The 19,401-nt window shown below is 45.4% G+C and overlaps 1 protein-coding gene across 1 annotated transcript; it reads left to right on the forward strand.

Moving 5' to 3' along the window:
* The first annotated feature begins 1,271 nt into the window (after positions 1 to 1,271).
* On the forward strand, positions 1,272 to 10,122 carry Gdpd2 (glycerophosphodiester phosphodiesterase domain containing 2). The gene is made up of 15 exons (XM_026399982.2): positions 1,272 to 1,361; positions 1,628 to 1,731; positions 2,021 to 2,114; positions 2,313 to 2,372; positions 2,784 to 2,882; positions 3,053 to 3,146; positions 3,292 to 3,437; positions 3,555 to 3,637; positions 3,750 to 3,900; positions 6,264 to 6,485; positions 6,680 to 6,828; positions 9,346 to 9,493; positions 9,638 to 9,720; positions 9,958 to 9,986; positions 10,070 to 10,122. The coding sequence occupies exons 1-15, from the start codon at positions 1,347 to 1,349 to the stop codon at positions 10,120 to 10,122; spliced, it is 1,530 nt and encodes a 509-aa protein (XP_026255767.2). The 5' UTR covers positions 1,272 to 1,346.
* The last annotated feature ends 9,279 nt before the right edge of the window (positions 10,123 to 19,401 follow it).

A 19,401-nucleotide genomic window follows, 5' to 3' on the forward strand; every position in this document is an offset into this window, starting at 1 on the left:
GTGAGCATAGAGTAAGGGGGTCAGTTAAGGAACAGCCACACCCATCCTCCTTGAAGAGGCCCAGCCACTGTATTTTCCCCTAAGATTCCACAGCCTCAAGGGAGCCTAGATGGCAAAGGGTCCTGTTTCTTAGACCACACAAACATACATACACACACACACACACACACACACACACACACTTTAGATGTATTCAAGAGCTCCTTCACATACTCCAAGTCATCTAGAAACCCATTCATCCTGACAGCCACTGGTGCACACATGCATATGTACCCTAACAAATTGCACACACTCTCATGTAGAACCATAATCACATATCCAGCCCACTAGAGGATCAGCCAGACCCAGAAGCCCAAGGCAAAAGGAGCCCCTGCCCCAAGACAACCACACCCCCACATACACACCTTTGCCCTGTGTGTATTGTACTTTCACCGAAGCTAACTTAGAGGGTGGGGCGGGGAAGGCGGGGACTGGGTTTCTGGTGGGGGGGGGTGTGACTGGGCAGGATGACTGGGCAGGAAAGGACAAGACTAGGGTGGGAGGGCTTGGATTTTCTAGAAGTATGCAGATACAAAAATGGTTCCTTTAGAAGTCTGGAGGTGACCCAGGCAACCTGTTCCCCCTCAAAGCTTTCTCTTATTGGCAGTGCCCCCTACCCCCTGGGAAGTGGACACAGAGAATCTTTCAGTCAGGGCTTTGTGGTTTGTACAATCTCTGTATCCATAGCAACTAGCCAACTAGCTAGGCCTCCCTTAGCCCCAGGTCAGAGCTGGAACCTCTGCTTCAGGTTACTCCTGCTTCCTGGGGTGGAAGGTAACTTAACATGGGGCTGCCTCAAGCTTGGCCAGATCTGCCTCAACTTGCTGAACTGAGTTTGCCCCACCCTGGGGCAGTTTTCCTGAGTTTCCACCCTGGGTAAGCACTCCAACCCCACAGCTGGATGCAGTTAAATAGGGAGGAGCTGGAGAGAGTGGGTATGCATTCTGCCTGCAAAAAGGTTGGACCTCCTGGGTGTCCCACTGACCTTCCAGGTATGGAGAATCAAGCGGACAGAATGACCCCAGAGACTCTTTGCCAGGCATGGAGCCACGGTTATTCACCTCATACAATCCAGCACTTTGGGCCGTGACCTCCCTCCGTTGCTGAGAGGCGGCCCAGGACTGCCCCTCCCACGGGCTCCTCAGATGTCTGGGAGGGAGACTGGGATATGCCCTCTGCCAGGGTCCCTGATGGCCGAGTGTCCCTTCCCCCAGGCCTTCACCATGGCCCCTGGCTGCTGTTCCGTCTGGGCCCGCTGCCTCCACTGCCTGTATAGCTGCCACTGGAGGAAATGCCCCAAAGAGAGGATGAAAACGAGCAAGGTGGAGTAGGGTTGTGGGGGAGGCTGGAAGGCAGAAGGCAGACGCTGATCGGAGGGGATAAGGAGGCCAATTATGCTCCTAGGCAGCTGGGAGGAAGGGGTTTTTCTCTCCCCAGAAAGAAAATCTCCCTCAACTATGGAAAGAGCAGCCCAGAGCAGAGCAGACCAATGCGTGGCAGGAAGCTCTCTTGAGCTGCCACCCATTGGGGACTCTGAGCGCGAGATGGGGATCCATCATCTGTGAGCTTCTCTCCTGCCCCTTTACAGTGCGACTGTATCTGGTTTGGCCTGCTCTTCCTCACCTTCCTCCTCTCCCTGGGCTGGCTGTACATCGGGCTCATCCTTCTCAATGACCTGCACAACTTCAATGAGTGTGTCATGGCCCCCCCCCTTTCCTTAGCATATATGTCAACCTACTCCCCTCCCTAGGGATCCTCGGGTGCTTAGCCTTAACCATTGATCATTGACCAGCCCTAGCTCTCCTACTCTCCAACCTTCTTAGAAAATCCTTCCATGAGATCTCCCCAGTCCTTGGAGCCCTGGCCCCATGGACTTTCCCTCGCTCCTTCTGGTCCTCCTGGATCCACCCACCCCAAATCCCCTCAGGTCACTAATGAGAGCCCTTCCCCCACTTAGACACCTCCTTCTCCCCTCCCACAGATTCTTATTCCGCCACTGGGGACACTGGATGGACTGGTCCCTGGCATTCCTGCTGGTCATCTCTCTACTGGTCACATATGCATCCTTGCTATTGGTGGGTAAAGGGACAGCCAACCTAACCCTGACCTCAGCCCTTCTTTCCTGCTCACCTCTGCCCTCTTGTTCTCATCCTGGCCACTGAAGGGAGAAGGATAATTCTTGGGTGGGAGGGAGGTTCTAGAATGCAAAACCCTTTATAGTGACCTTTCCCTGCTTTTGGCACCTCCTAAGTCCTACTACCCTCTACCCCTAGCTCCTGGCCCTGCTCCTGCAGCTCTGTGGACAACCTCTGCATCTGCACAGTCTCCACAAGGTACAGTGAGGGTGATAGTGAGTGGGAGAGGGAGCCACTAGGCCCAGGCTTGGCTGGCTGTTTGCTGAAGACTTCATTTTTGTTTTCTTTTTTATTTGTTCTGTTTAGATATATATGACAATAGAGTATATTTTGAAATATCATACATACATGGAGTATAACTTAGGATCCCATTCTTGTGGTTGTACATGATGTGGAGTTTCACTGGTCATGTATTCATATTGAAGACTTCATTTGTATATCCATGGGGTCAAGCTCAGATCCTGAAACCCAGTATATTTATTGAGTCAAAGAAGGAAAGCTGATGTGTCAGAGGAAGGGAAAGATCCTGTCTCAACAGAGGGAGGGGCAGCCCAGGTAATCAAAAGTCCAGGTTGACAAAGAGAGACCCATTCATCCCTGACCCTTCAGGTGCTGCTGCTCCTCATTATGCTTCTTGTGGCCACTGGCCTTGTGGGACTGGACATCAAATGGCGACAGGAGTGGCATAGCTTACGTCTGTCACTGCAGGTAAGTGGCAGATCTCCAGTGGATGGCGTGGCCTGTGGCCAATCCCAGAATATACTGCTTCCTGGTCCCCCCAAACTGCAGGTGGCTCTGAACTCCAACAGTCAGGCCCTAAGAGAGGAGGGAGAAGGGCACTAGGAAGAAGAGCCCTGCTCACCAGCTCTTGTCCACAGGCCACAGCCCCATTCCTTCATATTGGAGCAGTCGCTGGAATCACCCTCCTGGCCTGGCCTGTGGCTGATACCTTCTACCGTATCCGCCCAAGAGGTGCCAATTACACCCCCCCACTCATCCTCTTTGGCTATTAGTGCTTCTGCCTCCTGCTGCTCACCCAGTTTGCTGTACCTGCACTCTGCCTTCTCTCTAGAGCTCCAACAATGCCTTTCCCCAAAGTCTGTCCTAATCCCCACAGGTCCCAAGATTCTGCTACTGTTCCTATTTTCTGGAGTTGCCCTGGTCATCTACCTGGCCCCCCTATTCATCTCCTCACCCTGCATCATGGAACCCACAGACTTACCCACTAAGCCTGGGCTGGTGGGACACCGAGGGGCCCCCATGGTGAGTAACGGGCAAGATTCTGGGAGAGCAAGGAGAATCATCTCCTGTCCATTGCAGGGGCCAGGCCTGTAGGTCCCCAAACTCCCGCCCTCCCCTATTACCACCTCTCTTTCCCAGCTGGCCCCTGAGAACACCCTGATGTCCCTGCGGAAGACCGCAGAATGTGGAGCCGATGTGTTTGAGACTGATGTGATGGTCAGGTGATGGAGGGTGGGGCTCAGGGGATTTGGGGGCTGAGGGACACAGGGCAGGAGCTCGGGAAAAAATGAACAGCTCCAGAGCTTGACCCTCTGATGCCCCTTATGCTCTTAGCTCCGACGGGGTCCCATTTCTCATGCATGATGAGAAGCTGAGCAGAACCACGGATGTAGCCTCTGTGTTCCCAGCCCGAACCACAGCCCACAGCAGCGAATTCTCCTGGGCTGAACTAAAGAGACTCAATGCTGGGGCCTGGTTCTTAGAGGTAAGGAGAGCATACTAGAAGAGGCTGCCATCTGCAGGGACACTTGGAGAGGGCAGGGTTCAACCCACTAATAAGCATCTACTGAGCCATACGCTGGCCCTTAGAAACACAGTGTCTGCCCTTAAGTCACTCCCATCTAGTAAGGAAGAGAGCCCAGGCAGCAGACAGGTAGAATAGGAAATCTAGGACAATAAAAGTATTTGTCTTAGCTATGCAGTGGCACACACCTATAATCCCAGCTATAAGCCAGGCACAATGGCACATGCCTGCAGTCCCAGCAACTAGGGAAGCTGAGGTATGCAAGTTAGAGGTCAGCCTAGATAATTTAGCATGACCCTTTCTGGTTTGGGGAGGGGATTGAGGACATATTTCAATGGTAGAGTGCTTGCCTAGAATGTACAAGGCCCAAGGCCCTAGATTTGATCCCCAGCAACACACACACACACACAGAGAGAGAGAGAGAGAGAGAGAGAGAGAGAGAGAGAAAGGCCAGAGACCAGGGATGTAGCTAAGTGGTAAAATGTCCACTGGGTTAGAGAATTGTAAATTCAAGGCTAGCCTGGATAACTTAGCCCTGTCTCAAAATGAAAATTTTAAAAGGGATATGGATGTAGCCCAGTGATGATAGATCACTTGCCTAGCAAACATGAGACCCTGGGTTCAATTCCCAGTACTGGAAAAAAAAAAAAATATATATATATATATATATATATATATATATATATATATATATATATATATCAAGTGACATGAAAGTTTGCTCATAAGATGGGTAAAACAAGGACAGAGAATTCTTTTTGCAGTATTGGGGATGAAACCCAGGGCTTTGTACATACTAGGCAAACACTAAGGTAACCTCTAGCCCTGGTAACAGGGAAGTCTAGTCAGAGGGAAGAGCATGTAATAAAGGCCAGAACTATGAAAAAGTGTGTTCCCAGAGGAAAAACGGTGGCTCAATATAATTGGGAGATACAATTCATAGGAGTGGTGGGAAGCAGAGGCTTAAGTCTTACGGGCTTTGAATGCCAGACTCAGAAGTGTGGACTTCAATCCTGTAGGTGGTAAAAAATATTTAAAAGAATACTTTGTTTTTTCAGTTCCTCTTCTCCTGATTATAAAATTAATACTTGTTTGTTGTTTAAAAAAAAGTAAAAATTCAGAGAATCCAGAAATCGAAGTTTCTCATAATCCAACCCATCTGAAATATTCACTATTCACAGTTGGAGATATATAGATATAGATATAGATATATAGCTATAGATATAGATATATAGAGATATATAGATATATAGAGATATATTCACATACACATACATATATATGCATATATATGTTACATAAATAGGATCATGACACAGACTTGCAATCAGGTTTTTATTTTTGCAATTTTTTAAAAATTTATATGTGATGACATATCAGACTGATCAGGAAGAAGTGATGTCTGAGTTTGAAACTTGGCTCCACCACTTACTAGCTATGTGACTCTGGGCAACATTCAACTTGTGCATTGGTTTCTTCTTATGAACAATGAGAATAATAGAAGCACCTACCTTATAGGGTTATTAGGAGGATTAAGTCAGTTCATGCACATGAAGTACTTGGAACACTGTTTTGCACATAGTAAGTACTCAATACAAGTGTTAGATAGCTAACTTTATCCTTGTCATCAAACAGGAAGTGAGGTTTTTCATTGACCATAAGGGAAGGCAAGCAGAACAGCAGGGTCTTGGGATAGCTACTGGGGGAATGGGAGAGGGAACAAATCAAGAGCAAGTGAAAGGCTTTCTAAGCACCACTGAGCAAAAATCAGGACAACAGTGCCAGTAGTGCCACATGCTATGCTCTCCTATGGAAGCACTCAGCCCCCCATTCTGGGGATGGAGGAGACAGTTGAGGAATTGGATCAGGCTTTAGGAATTGTAGGGCAAGTGGATCAGGATGGCAGTTGACAGCACTTATGAACAATGGGAATAATAGCAGCACTGAATTCAGAGAATTGAGACAGCACTGTGGAAAAATAATTTCAAGCTATGGATAGACAATGGGTGGGGGATGTAGGGTAAGCAGAAAGGGGCTGAAAGACTGGAAGGAAACCAAAGCATCAGGATCCCAGAGACCTTCATGAGGCTAAAGAAAAGGTGTAAGGGGAAAAAAAGGAAGTTGGGATACCAGAAGCGTGGGTAATTAAAATCAAAGAGTAAGGTATAAGATAGTCTGGAAGAAAGTCACAGTTTAGGGAAAGAAAGACCCTGGCTCCGAGGTGGGCAGAAGCTGGACACCAAGTAGGAGATGAGTGAAGATGGTGAGAATGGGGGGAACCTGGAGACTTATTCTGGTGTTGAAAGAATTTTCCTTTTTTATAGAGACAACCCTTCTGGGGGGCCAAGCAGCTATCAGGCCCTGATCGGAAAGAAGCTGAGAGTCAGACAGTACCAGCATTAGAAGAGTTATTGAAGGAAGCGGCAGTCCTCAACCTTTCCATCATGTTTGACTTGCGTCGTCCTCCACAAAACCACACATACTATGACACCTTTGTCAACCAAACATTGGAGACTGTGCTGAGTGCAGGGGTGCCCCAAGCCATGGTGATATTATCAGGGTTCCCAAGGGACCCCATTTGCCCCTCTTCCCACCCTGCCTACCCTAGGCCATGATAATGATTTTAAGGCTGTCCCCACCCAACTATATACCCTATTCAATGGCCAAACCTCTCTGCCCCTGCCCGTATCCCAATCCCTATGTCTTCCTCACCTTCATGCCCATCTTTCCTGAACCACAGGTCCTTTGGCTACCAGATGAAGATCGGGCTAATGTCCAACAACGTGCACCAAGAATGCGCCAGATATATGGACAGCAAAGAGTCAACATAACTGAGAGGCCCCAGTTTCTCAACCTCCCATATCAAGACCTGCCACTGTTAGATATCAAGTGAGTGCCAGAGAAAGGAACCCAGAGGACCCAAAAGTTTACTACCAGGGAAGAACCAATGCAGGGAGGGCCAGGGTTATTCATTTATTCACTTATATAACATTCACTTATACAAGATGTTGTATAACTGAATGAATGAATAACCTTGGCCCTCCTTGCATTTGTCAAACACTTGCTGTGTATCAGGTAGTATATATTGCAGACTTTGGGGACATAAACATGAATAAGATAGAGAAGGTCCATTCTTTGGTGGAGTTTGCATACTAGTGAAAGAGACAAATAAGCCACTTGAAATACATGCATATTGGGTAGTGATAAATGTCATGAAGAGAAAATACAGAGATGCAGTAGTCATTAGGGCTCAGAATAAGGAGATGGTACATAAGGCAGGGTTGCTACATTAGGAAGAGTGACTAAAGAAGTGATGTCTGAGCCAAAATCTGAGTGGTCACAAGGAACTAACTATGAGAAGAGATCCAGAAAAGCATAGATAGCAGACTAATGAGCAAGGTGAAGGTGAAACTAGAGAGAGAGGCAGGGGGAAAATTGGGCAGGGCCTTGTAGACCATGAGAAATACTTTAGCTTTTATTCTATGGTGAATGGATCATTTTAAGAGAGGATGAATCTGCTGGGTGCAGTGGCACACACCTATAATCCCAGCAGCTCCAGACGATGAGGCAGGAGGATAGAGAGTTCAAAGCCAGCCTTAGTAAAAGTAAGGCACTAAGCAACTCAGTGAGACCCTGTCTCTAAATAAAATACAAAAATAGGGCTAGGGATATGGCTCAGTGGCCAAGTGCCCCTGAGTTCAATTCCCAGTATCCCCCTAAAAAAAAAAAAAAAAAGATTAATCTAAAAGAGAGAAAGAGATGGCAGTGTTCCAGATGTGAACTAGGCCTCAGAAGCTGACCAACCCAGTAAACATGAAGGACTTCAAAGCATGAGGTTGCTAAGGGCTCATAATGTCCTTGTGCTCAATTTTTTTTTAAAAAATGTGACCTATATAATGGTTTAGTTATCATAAGTGTTTCAAGGGCCTTTCCTTAAGTTGTCACCTTGGAGGGAGATAGGACATAGAAACCTGCACCTTAGTTTTGTCCTGATCAATGTCGACTGCTCTCATGTTTCCAAAAGATGTGTATTGTTAATTATTACACTGATGATGGAATCAAAGCCCTGGAAGGCTAAGTCCTTTAAAATGATAGGCCAAACCTATCAAGATAAAATATAAAAAGGAAGCCAGACATGGTGGCACATGCCTGTAATCCCAGTGACTGGGCAGGCTGAGGCAGGAAAATCACAAGTTTGAGTCTAACCTGGGCAATTTAGTGACAATCTGTCTCAAAATGTTTTAAAAAATGATTAAAATGTTGGGGATATAACTCAGTGGTACAGTACACCTGAGCTCAATTTCCAGTACTATAAAAATAATAACATTAATAATAATTTCAATTACACAAACACTGACATCAGCAGGAATGTGTGAAAAAGACCAGGGATTTGCCTGAACAATGGGCATAGTGAGTCATCAGTGGGAGATGACATTGCCAAAGGCTATTCTGAGTCTAGGCTGCCCTCATGCAGGCATAGTATCCAGAGGCAGGAGGAGATAAGTTTCTTTGCTCAAAGCTGGCCCAAGCTAAAACAAGCTACTTGGGAGGCTAAGGCAAGAGGATTGCAAGTTTGAGACCAACCTCAGCACCTTAATCAGACCTTGTCTCAAAATGAAAAGGACTTTCGGGGTGCTACCTACCAGTGGTGCACGCCTCTAATCCCAGTGGCTCAGGAGTCTGAGGCAGGAGGATCCAGAATCCAAAGTCAGCATCAGCAACTCAGTGAGGCCCTAAGCAATTCAGCGAGACCCTGTCTCTAAAATATTGAAAAGGGGCTGGGGATGTGGCTCAGTAGCTAAGCGCCCCTGAGTTCAATCTCCAGTATCAAAAAATAAAAATAGATAAAAAGGACTGGAGATGGAGCTCAGTGGTAAAGCACATCTGGGTTCAATCCCAAGTACCAAATAAATAAATAAATAAATAAATATTTACTTGGCTCAAGTGTGTCTGGGAGTTAATGTTCAGAAGTTGGCTCTATATTTTCAAAGGAACATTGATAAATTGAAGTGAGATCAAATTTAGAAAGGCATGTAAAGGGAAGGAAATAATAATCCAGGTGCCAAAAGTAATGGTTGAAGGAATTGGGGTTCTTGGCCCTGGAGAAGAGAAGGATCAGAGAGACATCACCTATGTTCCTCAGACCTCCAATAGGCTGTCATGGGACAAATAGGAGAGATACATCTGTGTGGCCCCAGACAGCAAAGCCAGGACTTGTGGATGGAATCCACCAAGAGATAGAGTTCATCTATGCAAAGAAAACCACCTTTGATCAGGGGATGCTATGCAAAGTTAGAACTGAACTGATACCCACAGCATCACTGTAGATTCTAACACAGGAGGCTACCTTCCATGCCTCCTGTACCACTGTTCTGGATGTTCCCTGTCTCTTTTCCACTTCCACAGGGCACTGCACCAGGATAATGTCTCCGTGAATCTATTTGTAGTGAACAAACCCTGGCTCTTCTCCCTGCTCTGGTGTGCAGGAGTGGATTCAGTCACCACCAATGACTGCCAGCTGCTTCAGCAGATGCATTACCCCATCTGGCTTATTGTAAGGCTCTGGGACTGTCATTGCTCCTCTTCTTCTCTCATCTCTGTTCTCCTTAAACCTGTCCCTCACTTCCTTACTTTTCCCCCCCCATATACTACCCTTGGGGATCTGGACACTGACAGGAGCTTTTTCCTATTTCCATAGTCCCCCAAAACCTACTTAATGATGTGGATCATTACCAACTGTGTTTCTACCCTACTGCTTGTGTGGACCTTCCTCCTCCAAGGGTAAGTGCTTTGTGGGTCCTTACTTTCCCCAGGCCCCTGGTGATAGTTCTGATTCTGACCCATATGTGCTACCTGGGCCTTGGGGTTTGGTCTGTTCAGTTCCTTTGAGATTCTTAGGTCCTTTCTTATACCACCAAATTGGCTTGAACCTGGGAAAAGCAAGTTTGGGGATCCCAGGGTCAGAAGGTCCTGCGTAAAGCTGGCTGAACTTACAATGGAAAGCTTTCCTCCCTATAGGAGATGTGCCAATGAAAGAGAGAGAACTGGTAAGAACACCACCACCTCATTTTCTACTTTAGTCTTCTCCTTGCTCATCCCTATATGACCCAACCTCTTCCCACTTCCCCAGGCTTAGAAACAGCAGTGCTGCTGACAAGGATCAACAATGTCATAACAGATTGAATGTCGTGTGCTGGCCTTCCATCAGCTGGAGTCCAAGGCCTATCTTCACTGGTCAATTGCAAGAGAAGAAGAGGGGCTGAAGAGGACTACTCTGGGGTAGTGTGTTGTGGTGCAGGGGAATTTTCCCAAGAGGAGGTTTTGAACCAGGAGAGACCTCTGCCCAGATGGTGGGCATGCCTCAAGCTGCCATGGAATCTGCTGTCCTCAGGGTTTTGACCTGAGATATAGTTGGGGAAACAGTGAGTCATGAGAAGTTTCTCCCAAATTGAAACTAACTTGAGGAAGTAAAAGGAAGGTTGACAAGATAAGGTTTCAGATATGCATGTGTGTGTGTGTTTTTTTACTTAGAAGGTATAGGGTGTGTCAGGATGGCACAGCTTAGAACAGTGGTGGAAAGAGATGATAAAGTGACCTTTCCTGGAGAACTCTAAGATGATGGAGACCCAGTCCCCACTCCATGCAGTGTCTCACCTGACCCTTGTGATTTAGCTGCTTTTCTGCTTAAAGCCCATTTAGATATGTAATTATGTGCCTACAGGTAGCTTTTTGCTGTAAACAACCTTTTATTTTTTCTTCAAGACTAGATGGTTCCTGTATCTTGCTTGTCAGTCTGTTACTCAATGAATTTATTTCCCATTTGGTCACAGTCTAATCTTTTCGGCACTAGGACTAGGATGGTGCATCTTCTATCTCGGGTTGGATGTGACATGGTATTGAGGGTTCATCATGGGGAGATTCGTGGGTTGGAGGTGGGAGGACAACCACCTGTGGCAATTAAGGACTGACAGAAGCAAGCTGGAAAGTAGCCATCATGGGAAACGGTCCTGGTGGCCCAAGTGAGCTGTGAAGGGTTGCGTTTTGGCTCCACCTTGTGGTCACCCGCCCCAAAAGGAGGACCGCGTCCGTCGTCACCTTGACGTGTTTGTTGAATGCCACCTGTTTTCCATGCCGATGGGGACTCTTGTCCTTGACTGCGGACTCTCAAGGCACTGTCTGATTTCCATAAGTTTTCGCTCCTCTAGGCTGTGCTCAGGGTTTTGTTTCCGGCCCAGCCTTCCTCTCGAGGAGCAAGTTCCCCAGTGTGATTGCTGCTTGTAACTCCCTGAGCTAAGCAGTGGAGATGGCCAGTGTGGAGCTGGCCTAGGATGTGAAGTCTGGTAAAAAAAAAAAAAAAAAAAAAAAAAAAAGGGGGGGGGGGAGAGGGCTAGGTCAAAAACTGGTTCAAGAGGATGCACTGTGCTGACCCTACAGTCCTCCATTATACTGATATTTGCCCTGGTTCGTGCCTCCACACAAAGGTCAGTCGAATTGAGGCTCTGGCCTGGTCAGGAGATTCTGTTTTCAATTTCTCCTCTTTCGCCAGACTGGGACCTGAGCAGGCAGCACAAGAACCTCGGGATCAGACCCTAGACCCCTCGGTTGCAGGGCTGCCAAGGGAACTACAATTCCCAGTATGCCTCAGGGTATTTCCGGTCTATGGACTTACGGAGGCGAGTTTGAATTTGTGTTCCCGCCCCCTCCTGCTCGCGGACCCCGCCTCTTCCCCCTCTCTCGCCGCCCCGCCCCTTCCATGCACACACATGCACATGCATATTCAGTCAACCGTCCACACCAACATACCTGGCCTGCAGCTGGCACGGGGGATGGGGGCACCGGCGTGCGACTTGCAGGGAGGGTGGAGCGCACTGGGAGCAAACCTGGCGGCTGCTGCCTGGGACCTGGTCTTGGGAATCCACGCTGCCTTGCACTGAGCAGGTCTCCTTCACACACTACCTTTCAAGCTGCATTTCCTTACTTTCCCCCATTCCCGATACCGCTCCTCAGTCAGGCGGATTACCGACTTCAGCTCTGGAGCTCCCAGTCTGTCAGGTACAGCAGGGATGTAACCTCTCAGCATGTACCTCCCTCCCCTTATCCCTTCTTTTCTGTTCCCTGCCAGTCGCCCAGACTCAAGCCTTGCAGCCTCTTCCTCTCCTCACCTGCCGACTTCACCCTGTCGTACTCCAGTGTCTCCACCCCTACAGCCCCAACCTCCTAGCTCCCACACTCTCAGCTGTTCTCCTCTAACCTCAGCGTCCTGATACCCAGCTGGAAGGCCAGTGCCCAGCTCCAGCCCTTGCCCTTAGCCCCTGGCCTCCAGCCTTGGGTACTCAGCCCTGAGTCTGCCATTGTAAATCCTTATTCTTTTCCCAGGAGGACTGGACAGCTATAGTATGCCTAAACCCTATAAGGCTCTGGACTAGAGACTGAAACTGACAAAAACTTGAGGGTGGAGGGCCTGGGGGAGCTGCTCATTGGGGTTCGGGTGCAGTTGCTCGTTATTTTTAGCTGCTGACTCACTGCTCCTGGCATCCGGGTTTGGGGCTAGCAGGCTGGGCTAGGGGGCTATTAATAGAGCAGAGGCACAGCCCCGACCCAGTTCAATTTGGAAACACAGGGAGCCAGGATCCTCTTCCCTGCCATCCTGTCTTGTGGAATGTTGGGGACTGAGGCAGTGGCTGGGCCAGATGCTCTCTAGCTGCCAGTTACCTCAGGCTAGTATCACTACCTTGGAACTCTTGGGGGGAAGCCCACGAGGACACTCCTGGGCACAGCTCTCCCCTGAGCTTGCCATGGCTTGGGGCTCTGCCACAGGAAGCTTCTGTTGTACTAGCTGAGAGAGCAAGTTCCAATGGAGAGGTTATTAAATAGCCATGGCCTTGGCCTGCCTGGACCTTCTCCTGGGCCAGAATGCTCAGTTGCTGGGAGGAAAAAGCTGTGGATTTCTGGTTGCCAAAGACTCTCATAAAGATAAGGTACTTCAGCACAGAGCCAGGTATCCCCAAACCAGACAGAACTAGGAAGCTACTGAATACCATGTTTACCACTCTCTCTTGTTATTTCTTTCCTTCTTGTTGGGCTCTGTCCCTACTCACAGGGGTCTGCCAACCTCATGATTTCTCCTGTCTTAGTGGAGAAATGTAATTCAGGAAAGTCACTGAGAATTTTGTCCCCACAGAGGTATGAATGATCCTTTATATTGTCATTCCCATGGGGCCTTCTTATTTTAATGGGTTAAAGTTGTACTTTCCTAATTGGGAGTGGTGGGGAAATATTGATACAGGACTGATCACCAAAATTATCCCACCCACTCTCAATTTGCCAGAATTCTCATTGAACCCACAATAATGCCCATCCTCCACTTCTTGTGAACCAGAAACTTCTGCCTTCAGCGACCTGGGTTTTCAGATTCCAAAAGAAACCACATTTGGGGCAAGCGAGATCCGTTTCTCCACACACAGACTGAGGTCACCTGATGAAGCTCTGTTTTCAAGAATGAGCTCAGATTATATGACAGCAGCAAGCAGCGCCGCCCCAACCCCGTCTATTTGCTGAAGGCGCGGAAGAGGCGGTGGAAGGAGAGAAATGGTCTCTCTCCCTGCAAATCCCTTTCCCGAACTCCATTGCCTGTCTCAGCGCAGGCCGCGCGGTCGCCTAGCAACCACAGCCGCCTGCAGGGGCGTAGGGAACGCTTTCCACCCATAGGGGGCGCCTATCTCCCTGGGGCCTCTGGCTGGAGCCCTAGCAGTTGGGAGTCGGGGGCGGGTCTCTGGTTAAGCGTCAGAGTCTCAGTGTTATTTGTCTCCTTGGCTTATCTGTGGGGTTCATTCTAAGTGTTCAAGAGCCTGTGGAGTGGAGAGAAGCTTACAATGAATCTGAAGGGAGTTTACTTGGATTCATTAAAAAAAATGAAAAGAGGAAAGGAAGAAGAATGGAAGGAGGGGAGGGAGGAGTCAAAGGGAATGAGGCAGGGCAAAATTGGGAGAAAAAATTGACCCTCTCTATTCACTTCAGGCTTCCCAATACCTAATTCCTCTATCAGAGAAGTTCAGAAGGCCCAGGCTCTCCGGGACTTTTTTTTTTCCTGAACCACTTTTAGGATGTAGAAAGGAGTTTAGCACTCTTTATTGGCAAACTGCTGAGCTTATACAACACTTCAAGCTCCCTAGTTACCAGACTAATCTAGACTTGGCCATTAAGAAAGATAGTCGTTCATTCATTCATTCATATATTCAACAATAATAATTAACACTACTATGCGGTATGTTAAGCGTTCTACATTTAATCTTCACAAAAATGCTATGATTATTTCCATTTCACAGATTTAAAGAACTGAGTCTCAGAGAAGTAATGCCCAAGGTCACAAAACTGGTGACTGGGTTGGGTCTGACTGAACAACCACTGTGAGTCAAGATCTAAGAAGACAGAAAACATGACACTTCTCTCTTTTGTCTACTTAATGAACACCTAGTCACCTTTCAGGACCAAACTAAAGATGTCAACCCCTTTTTGAAACTCTTCTTAAGTCCTTCCCCACCCAAGTAAAGTTGATAACTTGCTTTTCTGTGCACCCCTCTGAAATAGCACTTTTCATTGATATTACAATGATCTACTTCTGTATTTCTATTTCTCTAATTTTTAACATGTTGGCAGCAGGGTTGTGTTCATCTCCACTTGGATGTCTAGTAGACATCTCAAATTCAACATGTCCAAATCTGATCTTTCCCCTGAAAATGACCACTCCTAAAGTCCTCATTACAATCAATAGCCATTTCACCTTCCCAGTTGCTCTGCAAAAAAAAAAAAAAAAAAAAAAATCCTTGAAAGCAACCACATCTTGTGGTTTCAACAAATCCTGACATCTGTCCCTTCAAAATATACCCAGAAACCAACCACTTCTCATCACCTCCAGTGCTGCCACCTGTCCCAAGCCACTATTACCTTTCAGTAAGATCACTTCAGTAGCGTCCTGACTAGTCTCACTGCCTCTACCCTTACACCTTGCAGCTTATTGTCCGCAAAGAAACTGGACCAATCCAGATAAAACCAGATCAGAGCATGTCAGTTCTCTGCACAAAACCCTCATATGACTCCCTGTCTTTAAGAGTAAAGCCAAGGGTTGGGGCTGTGGATCAGAGGTAGAGTGCTCACCTACCATGCGTGAGGCACTGGGTTTGTTCCCCAACACCACATAAAAATAAAAAATAAAATAAAGATATTTTAAAAAGTAAAGTCAATACTCTTACAATGGTCTTCAAGGCCCTATGTATCTAATACCTTATTGAATTTCTGATCTTGTCTCCAGCTATTCTCACACTCTCTCACACTTACATCCACTGGGTCCTCCCTTCTGTTCCTTGAATAGGCCAGGTATGCTCTTACATAGGACTTTTGCACTGGCTGTTCCCTTGCTAGGTTTACTCTTCTGCATGGTACACTTCCTGACTGGCCACAAGTCTCTGCTCAAATGCCAACTTCTTGGTGAGGTTTATCCTCACTAACCTATTTAATATTCCCTCTATTCTAATTTCTAGGTTACAATAAATACAGGGTATAAAGGAACAAGATAAATGACAACATGAAGGGGGAAAAAAACAGACAAATCCAGACTGTAGGATATTCTACAAAACAACTGACTTGTACTCTTCAAAAAATAAACATGCTTAATTAAAAAAAAAAAAAAGATCAGGGACTGGGTGTGTGGATGTGGTTCAGAACACTTCCCTGGCATGCATGAGTACTGGGTTCAATCCCTAGCACTAAAAAAAAAAAAAAGGAAAAAAAAGATAAAAGATGGGGGACTTCCAGTTTTGGACCTGACTGAACTAAACATATTTCTCCCTATTCCTCACACCAAGTATAGTTAAAACTTTAGGCATTATATATAAAACAAACATAAGACTGTAAGGAGAAAAGGGCAGACTGACTAGGAAACTCAGTGACCAGAACCCATGGTGGTACATTCTCTGGGTTTTCCTGTTGCCTCAAATATCCCAGACTGAGTGCTGAATAATCTAGCAGTTTGGAAAAGCCACTGTGAATAGATGAGTAGGGAGATGCTCCCTAATAAAAGCTTGTTTTTCTCTGGCCAGAAGACCAGCTTAGCCAGATAGAAAATTCTTAGACAATAACCACTAAAATCAAACACCACAGAACCAGCAGCTCCACCCAAGCGAGGAAAAGTCAAGTAGAGAATCCAGACTTTGTCCCTATCCAGACTTTCCCTCTCTCTCTACAGTGGTGTCAGAGAAGGCTATGTAGAGAGCCCAGACTTCCATCCCCACAGGGTAATAAGACCTCTTTCCCTGTTGGGTGGTGTCAGAGTATCTGCGGAAGCCTAGTGAAGAGTCAGAACTTTCACCACAATGAAGCATTAATGAGGTCTCTGCCCTGATTCTTCCCCTGTCAGTCTTTCTTCCACTTCCTACCCACAGTGTCAATGGATACTGCCTGGAGAACTAAAGTGGCATTTCAACCTCTCTCAGCCAGGGAGACATCAGGGAGGCCTAGCAGGGAGCTGGAATATCCCTCTCGGTGCATCAGTAAGAAGGAACCCCAACTGAGGCCAAGGGGTGGAGACTTGAATTTGAACCCTTACCTGGCAGCAAGTAGGCAGTAGCCTCTTCCTCTGATGGCATTGGTATCTAAAAAAGCCTACCAAAACCAAGTTTTAAATAAAATCCAGAGTCTCACAACAAAAATCCCCAAGATGCAATAAAAAAAATCATTCATCATACCAAGAATCCTGAGACCCTCAACTTCAAGGAGAAATGATGAATAAACACCAGCACTGAGATGACAGAGAGGTTTTAATTATTTGACAAGATCAAAAGTAACCAACATTTCAAAATAACTGCTTCAATGAGCAATTACAAGGAAAGTTGAAATGAACAAAAAATAGACAGTTTTGGCAAGGAAATAGGAGATATAATGAAGAATCAATTAGAAATTTTATAACAAGAAGACTATAACAACAAAATAAAAAACTTATAACATGTTCAAGGTCAGGCTGGGCAACTTAACCAGACTTGTCTCAAAATAAACAATGAAAAAGGGCTAGCATGCTTGAGGCCCTGGGTTTGATCCTTAGTACTGCAGGAGGAGGAGGTGGCAAAATGAGGCAGAAATCAAGACATTCTCAGACAAAGAAAAGCCAAGAGAATTTGTGCCAGCAGACTCACTCTAAAATAATGGCTAATGGAAGTTTTCAAAACATAATGATAAAAGAAGAAATCTTGGAATCTCAGGAAGGAAGAAAGAATAGAATGAGCACAAATATGGGCAATTACAATATACTTTCCTTCTCTTCAGTCATCTATGTTTGATAACTGAAGCAATGAGTATAAGATTGTGGATCTCAATGTATTTAGAGGAAATATTTAACATAATCATATTAGAAATGGGAAAGAGCAGGGCACAGTGGCGCACTCTAAGCAGCTTGGCCAGTTTTGTTAAGGAAATAGGAGAAATAAAATACAAAATAGGGCTGGGGATGTGGCTCAGTGGTTGAATGCCCCTGAGTTCAATCCCCAGTACCCCCCACAAAAAAAAAAAAAGAAAAAAGAAAAGTAAAGAGAGGGAATAAAGGGACTTGAAGGGAGGTAAGGCTTCTATTCTTTCCTTACCTCAATTAAATGATGACACCACTAGGTCTCTGTGGTGACAAAATAGTTCTGTATTTCGATTGCAATTGTTGTTACAAGACTCTCCATCTGTGACAAAGTGGCATAGAATTATATACACACTGTATCAATGTCAGCTTCCTGATTTGGATTTTGTACTGTAATTATGGAAGATGTAATAATTGGGGGAGGACTGAGGTTGTGGCTCAGCAGTAGAGTGCTTACCTAGCAAGTGCGAGGCCCTGGGTTCGATCCTCAGCACCACATAAAAATAAAATATTGTGTCCAACTACAACTAAAAATTAAATAAATAAATAATTGGGGGAAACTGGGTGAAGGGTACAAGGCCCTTTTTGTATTATCTCTGCATCTTCCTATAAATCTATAATTATTTCAAAATAAAAGTTGATTTTATTTATTTTTGTTTATTTGTTTTGCTTTTGTGGTACTGGTTATTGAACCTAGAGCACTCTATGACTCAGCCACATTCACAACCCTTTTTATTTTTTATTTTGAGGCAGGGTCTCACTAAGGTGGTGAGGCTGTAGATGGACACAATACCTTTGTTTTATTTATTTTTATGTGATCAATTTATTTTATTGATCCTCTTGCCTCAGCCTTCCCAGTAACTGGGATTACAGATGTGTGTCACCATGCCCAGCATAAAAGTTGTTTTAAAATTTTGGGTCTGTTCTAGGTTAAAAATGACTAAAGACATAAACATAATGTGAGAAATGAGGCAGAAATCAAGATATTTTCAGACAAAGGAAAGCTAAGGGAATTTGTTTTAGCAGACCCGCTATAAAATAATAGCTAATGGAAGTTTTCAAAACACTGGTTAATTCTAATTTTTAAAATAAATATAAAAAGCAAATTTGGAAAACTTAGAGTACAAACTGCATATTAGATATTAGATGATGTGAGATTATGCTTAATTTTCTTAGGTATCATAAATATTGTGCCTATGTTAGAGAATGTCTTTATTACCAAGAGATACATGCTGGAGTACTTAGGAGATGAAGTGTAGTGAAACTTATATTCAAATGGATCAGGAAAAAAGCGAAGGATCCCTAGATAGAGCAAATGAAACAATATATTACTATTTGTTGACTTGATGAGGAAGACATACAGTGATATTCACTGTGCTACTCCTTCAACATTTTTTAAAATATATTTTTAGTCATAGATGGACACAATATCTTTATTTTATTTATTTTTATGTGGTGCTGATTGGAACCCAGTGCCTCACACATGCTAGGCAAGCACTCTACCACTGAGCCAGAACCCCAGCCCTATTCTTTCAACATTTTTGTACGTTGTTAAATTTTCCTTTTCAAAAAGTTGAAGCGGGCAGGCTTGGTGGCACATGCCTGAAACTCCTGAAACTCATGAGGTTTATGCAGAAGTTCGAGGCCAGCCTCAGCAATTTAGCAAGGCTCTGAGCAACTTAGTGAGAACTTGTCTCAAAATAAAAATTAAAAAGGTCTGGGGATGTGGTTCAGTGCTAAAGCAACCCTGGGTTCAATAGCCAGTAATGTAAAAAACAAAAACAAAAACAAAACAAAAACGTTGTAGGGGATATATGGAGGATACACATATGATAGAGCATACATAGTAAAATCTTTCTGGAAATCCAGGTGGTCGGTAAAATTCTTTTAATTTTTATGTTTATTTGTAAATTTTCATATTAAAATGTGGGGATGAATAGCTCAAAGAAAAAAAAATCCCAATTTGGAGTCTTCCCCTAGCATTCCCAATCCATGGATCCATTTTACCCACATCCCCAGCACTAATTTGTATTTTATTTAGAGACAGGGTCCCATTGAGTTGCTTAGTG

Source organism: Urocitellus parryii, chromosome X (genome assembly GCF_045843805.1).
Source record: "Urocitellus parryii isolate mUroPar1 chromosome X, mUroPar1.hap1, whole genome shotgun sequence".
In the NCBI taxonomy this organism is placed as follows: Eukaryota; Metazoa; Chordata; class Mammalia; order Rodentia; family Sciuridae; genus Urocitellus; species Urocitellus parryii.

Bases quoted from the DNA above. Each gene is read 5' to 3' on its own strand.
- Gdpd2 (XM_026399982.2), top strand. The intron at 6,829-9,345 runs GTGAGTGCCAGA...CCACTTCCACAG, and splicing joins CTGCCACTGTTAGATATCAA to GGCACTGCACCAGGATAATG. The intron at 9,494-9,637 runs GTAAGGCTCTGG...CTATTTCCATAG, and splicing joins ATTACCCCATCTGGCTTATT to TCCCCCAAAACCTACTTAAT.